Below are 12,396 nucleotides of genomic sequence, written 5' to 3' on the forward strand. Positions count from 1 at the left end.
ATCACTTAATCGTCATTATTCCCTTCAGAGATGTCCCAATTTAAGGCTGTACTTAGACGTATCTCCTGCCAAACGACGCACATATCGAAGACAAGCTTCTTCACATATTCGACGTTAAAAATGGTGGTTATCTTCTTGAGCGGATATTTTTAAATACTAATTAGGTGACTGCGGCATTTTAACGGCCTGTTTTTATCACTGTTCGCTACTCACATTAACTTGGAACCATTATACGAATGTAATTTGTTTTGAAATTCAATTGCATCAATGATGAAGCATAATGTACAAAAAAGAACACTTTTCCCGTGGAATTATACAGATCCTGAGAGTCTAGAATATTTCACTGGAACTACGAAATTGAATTAGCGTGAGGTGCTGGGCATGCAAAATGCTACCTAAAATTCGCGACAGTTAACATAGATTTTTACATTGTAACGACGAGAGAATTGTTAAAATTTTAAAATTTAAAAAATGTTTATAACTTTAGTAATAATTATATTATATTAGAATTATAGTGATTATCTCTAATATGGATCCATATTAGGATACTTCACTGATGTGAGACGTATTTAATGAAACTGTCCGAAGGTGATCCTAAATGTGGACCGAAACATATAAAAAACAAAACAAAAACAAACTCCGTGGCCTGTAGTCCGCAAGCGAACTATACCTACCGAGCGACCGCCGCTTGTCGGCGAAGTTAGTGCCAACTTTTGCGGATTGAGGGGTGTCGCGTGGTCAGCGCAACGGATCCCCACCACCGTTAATCTCGGTTTTCTAGACCGGAGCCGCTATTTCCTTGAAATAGCTCCTCAATTATCCTCACGAGGCTGAGTGGACCCGTGTCCAGACTCACTACTTCTCAGAAAATCTGGTAGCGCCCGGCATCGAACCCTAGATCTCTGGATCTGTAGCCAGGAACTCTGACCACTAGACCACAGAGGCGGTCGAAGCATATAAAAATAAAAAGTAAAAAAAAGTAAAGCTATCCCTGTGACAGGCCGTGAAGGCCCATAGGGTTGTGAGACGTTGAGGGTCCCACATTATCTAGACAATCGGCTCAAAGATGGCGGCGAACCATATAGCAGTTATTAAATAAAACCAATGTAAACAATTAGATTTGTTTATTCTTCATTGTGCTGACGGCCAGATTACGAAAAATCATGACGCACAACAGGATGCAAGCAATAAGGATACAGAAAGAATTTCTTATAGCTCATACCAGGAGACGCGATGCTATAATGGGGATTTCTCTGTGAACAAAAACCATACAGATTTAAGACTCCTACAGGGCCTAGCTGTACACGGTAAGTATTTACTTGTACACTGTACAGGGTCACCGAACGGTATGTGGAATAAGTGACAGGTGAAACTGTGAAAACATCTCTAATGCAGGATACTCTATAATAAATTCCACGCTAGGACCAAGCTCTCCAACTAACGACAAGCGAACCGAATGCGGCCCGCCAGTTGGTTTCTGCGGTCCATGGGAATATTCTTAAATTCCCCCCAAAAAATAAGTGTTAACGCTTTCCTCCTATTTAAAAAATGATGGCAAAATTTTTCAAAACATTTAAAAATACTTATAATCATGCCTATTCCGCGAAATTTTTCAGTGACTTCACACGACACCTAATAAATAATTTGGGAAATTACATTCTGATATGATTACAAGATTGTATGTAATATCCATGCCGGTCACGGTAGCCGAGCGGTCTAAGGCACGCACTGTCTTCGTTCGCTCGGAAGCCGGGATCGTGGGTTCGAATCCCACTCAGGGCATGGATGTTTAGTTTGTGTTCGTTTTTCTGTGTTTGTGTACAGGTAGAGGCCTTGCGACGAGCTGATCACTCGCCCAAGGAGTCCTACCGAATGTGTAAGATCTAGAAAAACCGAAGTGAACGGAGAAGTTCATGGACGTAGGCCTAGGCCCACTGGGGCTGTAGTGCCAAGGAAAAAAAATAGGCCAATTAGTGGCCGACGTACCAAGTGGACTCAGTCTCGCCCCACTCCAAGAAACTAGAAAAAAAAGACACACGTCTCGACGCGACCCGAAACCGAGGAGGGCTGTGCTTGCGACGCCCAACAGCAACTTACCGCACTGCATGTACCGGTTGCTTCAAGCCCGAGGAAAGAGCCCCTAGTACCCACTGGATAGGGGGGGGTCAGTGGGCCCCAGTTTCGGCATGAATAATGTAGAGAAGAGAAAAATTTCTAGCTTCTCCTTGTAGTCTAAACCCGATTACTCGCTCGTCCATCCCACAGCCTAGTCACTGTACTGAGGTAACCAGGCTGGAGACATATTGGAAGACCTCGCCTATTACTGACGTTGTTATTATGGAAGCTTCTATCTTATCGGGCTTTTACTGAAGATCCACAAACTTGTTTTTTTTTCAACCCTTTCTATTTCCACCCCTCTATCAGCTGTCCGCTAAATTTATCGGCAGAATCTTCCAGCATTCAAGCAAGATTCCCACATCAAACTTCGAGAAAACATTTGAACAAATTATTATTCACCAATCATCCTATCGTTCGGTACTGCAGAGTCAAAGTTAGGTCAGGATCTTAAAAAAAGACGAAATTAAGGTTTAAGTTGGCCCTGTGCTTAATTAATTAAACACAAATCCATGAAGACATAGGGGGGAGTGGAGGTTTAGCTGCATCATTCTTGACCTCGGCGCTAGATGGAGGCAAGTGGTCAGCTTTGCACTTCGACCGCTTTATCCCCGGGGAAATAGCCCCCGGTACACATTAGAGAGGAGTCTGGGTGCATCCCAGAACAAATCTGGGCGCTCTAAAGTAGAGAAAAATCTCCTGGTCCTGCCAGAAATCGAAGCCCGGCCGTCACTATACCAAGTAAGCTATCCAGGCTCTTACCGTGGCTCATACCATTATCACTGCTGGTTACGGCAGACGGCTGGGAGGACGGACGGACATATATCGTATGTCTATATCGTTACAGCGTTCTTTTCTTGCACTTTTTGCAAAGAACTCATAATAGACGTGTTCGCCCTCTCAGACATTTCGAACGTGGTTCCGAATCCCACTCAAGACATGGATGTCTGTCCGCGTTTATTCTCTGTTTGTTTTGTTCTGTGTGTATGTTGTGGCCTTGCGACAAGGCCAAGGAGTCCTACCAAAGATCCATAATTCCAGATTAATTCTGATGGGAAAGAGGCCACATGGCTTAATACAAAATGTAGAAGACGAACTCGTAACAGTGAGTTCAGGGAATGGCTCATAAAGCCTACAAGTCTCTTACGCAGATTTCCAGTATTGCAAGTTCTTGTTATTAGTGCCAAATAAATTCATGTATATATGTGGCCTGACAAGGAGAATGTGGGCTGTGGATCAGCATAATGGATCCGTTAGTTGATAGACAGGATTGAATCTTAAGTGAGTCAGAATGAGAAATAAATAAATATGCATTTCATTCAGCAATTAAGTTGTAATTTTTACGTAACACCGAAAATTTGCTTTAAAATATCTGCAAGCTTTCCAAAGATCCATTACTCGTATGATGCATTATTTCACAACCGTATATTAAACGTCGGGCTCGTCTCCTAGAAAGTTTCGGCGCGCGCCGCCTTGTCATTACCGAATATACGAAATTGAAAAGTACGTGGTTATTGTAGCCTCTAGTAGCATAAGTTGTAAACAGAAGTACGTGGAAATCGATACAGTAGTTCAGAAGTAGAGCGTGGGGAAGGCACACAAGAACAATACTGTGATACTGCAGATCTGCATAATTTCTTTAGAAAGGGCTGCAGCCTAAAAGTTGGACGATTAATTTGTAATATTTGTCTTGGTAAGTAAAAGTAATGCCGGTCACGGTAGCCGAGCGGTCTAAGGCGTGCACTCGGAAGCCGGAATCGTGGGTTCGAATCCCACTCAGGGCATGGATGTTTGTGTGCGTTTTTCTGTGTTTGTGTACAGGTAGAGGCCTTGCGACGAGCTGATCACGCGCCCAAGGAGTCCTACCGAATGTGTAAGATCTAGAAAAACCGAAGTGAACAGAGAAGTTCATGCAGGTAGGCCTAGGCTCACTGGGGCTGTAGTGCCAAGGAAAAAAATGTTTAAGTAATACCGTATTTACGCATGTATAGGCCGCACATTTTTTTGCCAAAAATTCAAGAGGAAAACTGGGGTGCGGCTTCTATTCGAAATATTCGAAATCACACTTAATTTAAAAAAAATATATTCATAATTAGTAATACAGGATGTTCTAGTCCTGAAATAATATTCCAAGAAAATTATTTTTTCTATAATTTCTGTCTGAAAATTGTGCTACGGCCTATACACGCACGCGGTCTATACATGCGTAAATACGGTATTTCTCGCGTAACACAAAATATTTTAAACGGTGTTGCGCTTCAGAAGATAAACTAAGAAGTTTAAACACTCATTTACCAGCTTGGGTTACGGTGCATTTGGGCGTTCTCAGTGTGTTCCTGACAATAATCTTTCAATATTTGCGCTTGAGGACCCCCATTCAACGTGAATGCAGACCTGCATTAATGAAGTTCTGCTAAATACCTTACTTACCTTACTTACCTTACTTTACCTTACTTTACCTTAATGCATTTTGTCGAGACTCTGAACTGAATAGAAACCGAAATGCAGTCTTCAACACAATTTTATGAACACTTAATGAGGCAGCCTTTTGTAATTAAAATTGTAGATGTTAGTAAAATATTATATCTTACATACACACACGTAAGTGCGTGCGCGCGCAATGGGCACGTCCCATAATTTGTTCCAAAATAATTTGTACTTCATTACACAACACTGGCAATGAATAATTTCAGAAATGTTTTTAGCTCCATTAATATCAAATTAACACTCCAATGATTACGGGAGCGTTATTAATATTTGACCTTAAGTGTCCACAAGCATAGCCTTACGGAGTGAATCTTATGTTCACAAGCCTTCTTTTCCTGTCATACTAAAAGCAACATAGGCTCCTGCTGCTAACTTCCCATAAGATTTTCATGATAAGTGCATCATAGTTTACATTAGGCTCAAACCTATATAAGATAAAAATATCCTGGCCTCAAATGCGTTAACCACGCAGAGGCTCCAGACAGTCAAAGAATATTTCTATTTTCATTGCTTCTTAAGTTTCTTTACCCCGTTGAGAATGAAACGTACTTTTGTTCGATATTTAAATGTATACGGGGCACACTGTAGAGTACTTGGTTGAGGGGCTATACTACAAGCCGGAAAGTTGCGGGTTCAAGACCCGATGAGGTCATTGGATTTTTTCCAATTGACCTAATCCTTCCAGCCGCACTATGGCCCTGGGATTGACTCAGCCTCTAACAGAAATGAATACCAGGAATTAATTAAATAATTTTCCTTGGGAGTAAAGCGCGGCCGGCGCGTAAGGCTGACAACCTTACCGCCATCTGTGAGCCGATTGTCTAGATAATGTGGGACCCTCAACGTCTCACAACCCTAGGGGCCTTTACGGCCTGTTACAGGGATAGCTTTACTTTTACTTTATTATTTAAATGTATATATGTTGACTTGTTTTAGTTCAAGCAACAGCCAATCGTGATCCTACTGGACTGCTCCAAGCTGCAACTAGGAAGAGGGCGACTGGACGACAGCGTCGCAGCTTTCCGACGCCGGTTGGAATTGTTCCGTGAGCTGTCACTGCCCATGCTGAAGACCCTGGATAACGAGAATCGCCTCACCATAGTCGATGGCGACACGGACACACCAATGGTTCAAGAGGATTTCAACCGCGTGGTGCTTCAACAAATCGAACACTTGAAACGCACTGGAGGGATGATTGTTCCTCAACAGTCGCTTTCCAAACCGCAACAGGCCCTCCCCCCGATCGCAAATGGAACCAACCCCATAATTCCTAGGGCTGGAGGACAACCTGATGCCACGATACATGACCTTGAGTCAGATGATGGCCAGGCTGGCAATCCTATGAGGCCAAATGGCGTCCCCGTTAACACCATCAGCAGGCAGGTGGCAGCAGCAGCTATTCATCACGCCGGTGGACAGCAGATAGCAAACGGGGGCGGTGCGATACCTGGCAATTTAAGGGCTGCAATACCGAACGGGGTAGCTGGGGCCACTCGACATGCGCCTGTGATAAACAATATGATGGGATATACGAATATTAACGGACCAAATGTTCCGGGGGGAAGACCGTCCAGGGACACCATCAGAGATATGTATGCGAACGTGGAGAGCTACCCCATGGACACACACCTGTGATGGCTGAATCAATAAACTTAAGACTGTACAATATACAGATATGAGTTGCACATGAACGTAATGTAAAATGTGTGTAATCGTTTTATAATAATATTGCTAGAATTGCGTGTGGTTGAAATTTATATTCGTATATTGTACTTTGAAAAACACAATATGATGCTACAACATAGAATCTAAGTGTGGTTTTGTGGCATCAGAAATATGGCTGATATCCCCCCCCCCAAGACACTGCACAGCGCCCTGGATAGGGAACAAGTAGAAGTTTGGAGAAATACAATTTCGGAGTTACGGACGTGAAGTGATGACAAAACACATTTAAGTGGGGACACAATTTTGTTCTCTGGCTGAATATATAAAGCACGATTCCAACGTTAGAAGAGACTGCCATGTGTATTCAGAAGTAGCAGAGAGCACTCACACGTCAATGTATCCATTTCATGCTAACTGAACAAGCTGAAACTTAACTAAACTTAACTATGGAGAAGAAGTCCTCGTATTCTTCACTGCTTAGTCTTATAAACTTTGCGACTGGGTAGTCATCATTAATGGTATTTTGAATGGATGATGTTTTGTTTGTCAATATTAAATTCTGTTGAAGTGTTAATAAACTTCATATCTGTGAACAGGTGGCAGCGAAACAAACTTCTGGAGCTGTTCCGTGGTCTGAGTAAGTCTGAAGAGACAGAATAATTTGGTATCAGTGTCCGATAAGACCAACATTAAGCCGTGGCTGTCAGTGAAACAAGCGCGGTATAGAGAAGTACACGAGTCGTTCCCCAGCACTGGCTAACAAAGGGATAACAAATGCAAGAGAGGAAGTTCAGCTCAACGCAGGTGTTTCCTGTCCAGGAAAGGTGTTTCCACATATCTGTACAACTGTTCATTTTATTTGGAACGAACGCTATTGTCTGCGAGGTGTCCACTGTCTGACGTAATTTAGGGTAGCCTGTGAGTTCACAGTTGATAATAACTTAATTAACGACTACAAATAATTAACAATCATTCTCTTAACATTTTTTGAATACATCTCTTCAATAAGCACAGGAAGATCCTCCTTGTGGGTATACTAAATATGTATTTATATCGTAAGAACTGTTAAGCAATTACTGTCTTGCATACTGACAAATTATGGAAGGATCAATGGACGTGCATGCACCGATAACAGGTTTTCAAGAAATACACTCAATGTTACCGGAAAAATGCTGTCAGAAGGATGCAGATGTGTATTGTCACTATAGGGCAGATCCTGCAAGCATGTATTCTAATAGCTTTAAACTGTTTCATAAATATCTTCAAAATACCTCTTTTGCAACTATCTCGAAAGTCATTCAAGTTTTTAGAGAATAAAGCGATTTAACAGCAGCAATGTAGTTTGAACTTTGGATAAAATCCAGTTCCAAGAAAAACGTATCTATCGTCCATGAGAGGACTTGGGAACTGTGATCAACTTCGCCCTACTTCGATTCAACGTTTAAGTTTCCTCAAGACTTCTTCTACCCCCACCCCTCAAAAAAAACTTAACATTTTTAACTACCTGAATCATGATACTGAAGTTGCAGTAATTATGCCGTAGAAATTCACGAGGAAGTTGCAGGAAGTAAAGTTAATGCCAGAACATTACAATATCTCTAGGCTGAAAATACCTCGGTTAATTTATGTGCACAGGACCTATGCATCTTTCTCATGAGAATGTAAATGAACTACTGCAAAAAGAATTGCACCTAAATTTACACTCGGTAGTTAATGGATCTTTTAGAAGAATTAAATTCACTTACTTTCAAATGCTTCTACTGGCGATGTCTTAATTCATAATATTCAACTTTATTTCAGTCCAGTTTCCTTATGTTAATTCATCTTTGTGAACTAAAGAAAACATGAACACCTGAACACCTCGCATTGCAAGGTGAAAACCCTCGAAAATGGCCCTTTCTTGATGACAGAAAACAACTAACCTTTTCTCTTCAAATATGTCAGAATTTGGGACCAATAATGTAGTAAGACGCCAGTCACGGTAGCCCAGCGGTCTAAGGCATGTACTGTCTTCGCTCGCTTGGAAACCGGGATCGTGGGTTCGAATCCCACTCAGGGCATGGATGTTTAGTTTGTGTGTGCGTTTTTCTGTGTTTGTGTACAGGTAGAGGCCTTGCGACGAGCTGATCACCCGCCCAAGGAGTCCGACCGAATGTGTAAGATCTAGAAAAACAGAAGTTACAATTCGTGCCATTTTAATATAGACTGGGGCATTATTAAAATACGGGTGAAAATTATGGACCAATTCTTGTGTAATACACGACGATTCGCTAGAGGCGTGCACCCAATCACCTGTCCAAGATTTGGAGTGACATCCCAGCTTATTTTCCATTAATTATTCTCTCGATCTCTGTCGAAGCTCTCTGATTTCCCAAACAACCAGTCAGTTCCCAAATCTGTGTTATTGTAAAAGCAAATCACTCATTTGTCCAGATTATTAATTTATACACGTACTGTTCACCTTATGTTTCATTAAAATCTTCGTGTTACATAGAATATGCAAATCTATCTACATCAGATATCGTGTGCTGGAATTTCTGCAAAATGCAGAAAATCAGAGCTAGTACAGCAATATCAAATAATGAACAAACGTGCTATTTCTGCAAAACTATTTTGGTTCACAGAATTACTGGGCTTTTGGACTTTTCTCATCGTCCGGAATCCTAGGTAATAGAGGACACTCTAGGTAATAGAAGACACGACGTTTCGGAAACTGGATCTGTTTCCGTCTTCAGGTGAGAAAGGAAGACACCTACTCAGTTGGGCTCCTTAGAATGAGGTAACCCAGTGATTGAGATTAGNAGATTAATAGTGAATAAACATATCAGGGCAATATGAAATATTATGAAAGCAAGAGAAAGTTTAACTCCTGAAACATAATTTATTTATGTATTTGTTTACATTTCCTTAGCAACCATTCAAAATTTTCAACATATACAGAAAAAATATAAAAACAAAAAAATTAACTCCGTGGTTTTAGTCCGCAAGCGAACTATATCGACCGAGCGACCGCCGCTTGTCGGCGAAGTTAGCGCCAACTTCAGCGGATAGAGGGTGTATATTAACCACAGAGAGCGAATAAAAGTTAAGGTACCATGGAGAGTTAACGTTCCAGATAAGGCAACCGATACTATGAAATAATTTCAAACACTCTTAAAATATGTTAAACTGAATCAGACAAAGCTAAAGCGCTACAGCACATATTGAGTAGCACGTGAACTGCCTTATTCACAAAACGTTCTAATCATACTGTGCTTACCTATTATTGACTTCTATAACTGCAAGATTCATTATATGACGAACTATGAAAAATGGACGAAAAATTCCAAAATGTACTTGTGAACTCAAGCCCACGTGAAAAATTTTTGTCATTAAAGTGGAATAAATAATGGAATAAAAGAAAGACTACAAATTTAAAGCATTATGGAAATAAAATTATATAAAGAAGAATTTGAATAATTTATGAATAACTTTGAGCGGAATATGTCATGGCAAAAACGTAAAGAAGAATGTTTCAAAGTCCTCGAACAGAAACAGCATTCGCTGTGTTAATATTTTTAAACATGTCACCAACACGAAGTAATTGATGAATGAAATTAAGTACAGTTACGACAAAAGTGATAACGTCTTTTATTCCGTTAAATTTAGTATTAATTACAAATTTGGTTTAAATTAATACACTTCAATTTCACGTAACATTTCTTTGAAGTGAGTACACAGACAACAAAGGAGGTAAAGAAGGAGGGCTTCTTCCTTGAAACAAGACTGACATTTCATTCATCTACTGCTAAATGTATTTCTATAAATGCAAAATGCACGGTTAAATTCACTCACTCACTCCTCACCCATGGAGCTGAGCCCTTCTGGAGGAGCCGCCAGTTCTGCAGCTACTCAAGAATTCCCCAGCATTTTATGGAACCCGAAGGTTCATTACCGTGTTCACAAGAGCCCTCCACTGGTCCCTATCCTGAGCCAGATCAATCCAGTCCACACCAACCCAACCTATCTGTCTTAAGATCCATTTCAATATTATCAACCCACCTATGTCTTGGTCGTCCTAGTGGCCTCTTTCTTCTGGCTTTCCCACCAATATCCTACATGCATTCCCCTTCTCCCCATTCGTGCTACGTGCCTTACCCATCTCATCCTCCTTGACTTGATCGTTCTAATTATACTTGGAGAAGAGTACAAATTATGAAGCTCTTCATTATGCAGTTTTTTCCAACCACGGTTAAATTTATTTTAAAAATTCGAGCCCTAAACTTGTTTGTAAATATGAAAGTGCCGAAATCAACTTATACTACGAAGCAATGTTTAATCTAGATCAGAAATTCCAGCATATAAATATTTAATGTGCTGCAGTGAAGGAATCACAGAAAAGTAACCGCGTTTCCGACATGCAGCCTCCCCTACCCAAAATAATATGTCTTCCCATTAGGTCTCTTCAATTTATTAGGGCTTCCTTGCTGTACGACAAATGCAATTGTCACGGCAAACAATTATAACATTCAAGCTCGACGAAAAATATTAACAGTGAAACAAGCCGATGAAAATAAAAGAAAACTTACATTTAAATGCACAGTATTTTTACTTATGTACAGCACATTATATAACTGATGGCTTCATTACGGTCTGCAAAGAGTAAGCACTTCAAAAGAAGTTAAATTACTCACCCATGCTCGAGACACCTGCAATTTGACGTCTTTTCATTAATCTCAGTAGTGACGTTTCGGTAGACAATTCTGAAATGTGTCTTCACCTGCCTCTCTCATTTTATCACATTCTAGTCTTGGCAAATCAGGAGCTATGCCTGCTGGACACTTTAAAGTTAAGTAAATAAAGTCCTGACTTCATACTCTTCTGCGGCCTCTACAGAATAATAATTAAGCAGATGAAATCAAATCAACAATAAAACTGTATTACCCCTAAACTTCCAAAATAATTTTCTTTCGTACTAACAGCACAGATGACGTCACCTGAGAAATCTTATCAAGTGCACAATTACACGCGTACCACGGTTACTAAAAGTAAAGCGAATGTGAAATTTCTATGGTCCCCAGCAGCTCTTCCATTCCATACCAGCCAGCGCCGTCACAAGAAATTACTTTTCGTTCTGTCGCACAGAACGCACAAAGACCCAAAGAAGGGGGGGGGCAGTATGGGTAGTGGAGTCAGTAAGCCTGAAGCAGATCCGCAGTAGATTCAAATGGGTCATGAATACAACAGTGAAACAAACCAATAAACCCTGTAAGCTCCTGCTAGCAGGCGTAACAGTATTAGTCTACGCCTGTTTTGGGGCCGCGCCATAGCTGAAGCGGTTAGTCGCTGGCTTTCCACCGCGGCGGCCCGGGTTCGATCCCGGGTCTGGTCAAGTGGGATTTGTGGTGAACAAAGTGGCGCTGGGGCAGGTTTTCTCCGAGTACTTCGGTTTCCCCTGCCAATCTTCATTCCACCAATTGCTCCACAATCACCCTCACCTATCATCTGGGGCTGGTACAATAGGCCAGAAGTGGCCGCAGTACAAGGGACTTAGTCCCCCCCCACTAGCAATAGAAAAAAAACGTGTTTTGTGTCCCGGAGCCCCCTAGGGTAACGAGAGTTTCAATTTTATCTTCGTCAGATTACGTACGTAGTTGATTCTTCATTATGAACAAAGTACAACGCTTCAATGAATATAACAATATAACATTTCATTTATATAAAACACATCTCACTCACAAGGAGCAGGGATTGCGTAGTCGCTATACCGATTGGCTACGGGCTGGGCGGCTGAGGGGTCGAAGTTCGATTTCTGGTAGGGGAAAGAATTTTCACTTTTCCATGTCGCCCAGACTGGCTTTGAAGTCCACCCAACCTCATATACAATGGGTACCGGGGGATCTTTCCTCGGTGGTAAAGCGGCCGGGGCATGAAGCTGACCACTCACCTCCAACTAGTGCCGAGGTCAAGAAAATATGGATCTATAAATCCACTTCCCCATACGCCTTCATGGCGTAGTGTTTAGTTAGTTAGGCACAAGGACAGCTTCACTGATACGACTTGCAACACTGTGTTGGGGGGGGAGGGGGGTTGAATGACAAGGAAGAACACGAGGCACGTGACCCTCAGCGCAATAGGCCGCGCCATAGC

The 12,396-nt window shown here is 41.5% G+C and overlaps 1 protein-coding gene across 1 annotated transcript in view; it reads left to right on the forward strand.

The window, feature by feature from the left end:
• LOC111865032 overlaps nt 1–7,599 on the forward strand; it is a gene marked incomplete at its 5' end in the record, with an annotated part of 26,888 nt that extends 19,289 nt beyond the window's left edge. The window contains one exon of the mRNA XM_023852734.2: nt 5,539–7,599. Within this exon, the coding sequence (XP_023708502.1) occupies nt 5,539–6,237 (699 nt within the window). The remainder of the gene's footprint in view (nt 1–5,538) is intronic.
• Between the last annotated feature and the right edge of the window lie 4,797 nt (nt 7,600–12,396).

The sequence above is a fragment of the Cryptotermes secundus genome, unplaced genomic scaffold, assembly GCF_002891405.2.
Source record: "Cryptotermes secundus unplaced genomic scaffold, Csec_1.0 scaffold954, whole genome shotgun sequence".
NCBI lineage: Eukaryota > Metazoa > Arthropoda > Insecta > Blattodea > Kalotermitidae > Cryptotermes > Cryptotermes secundus.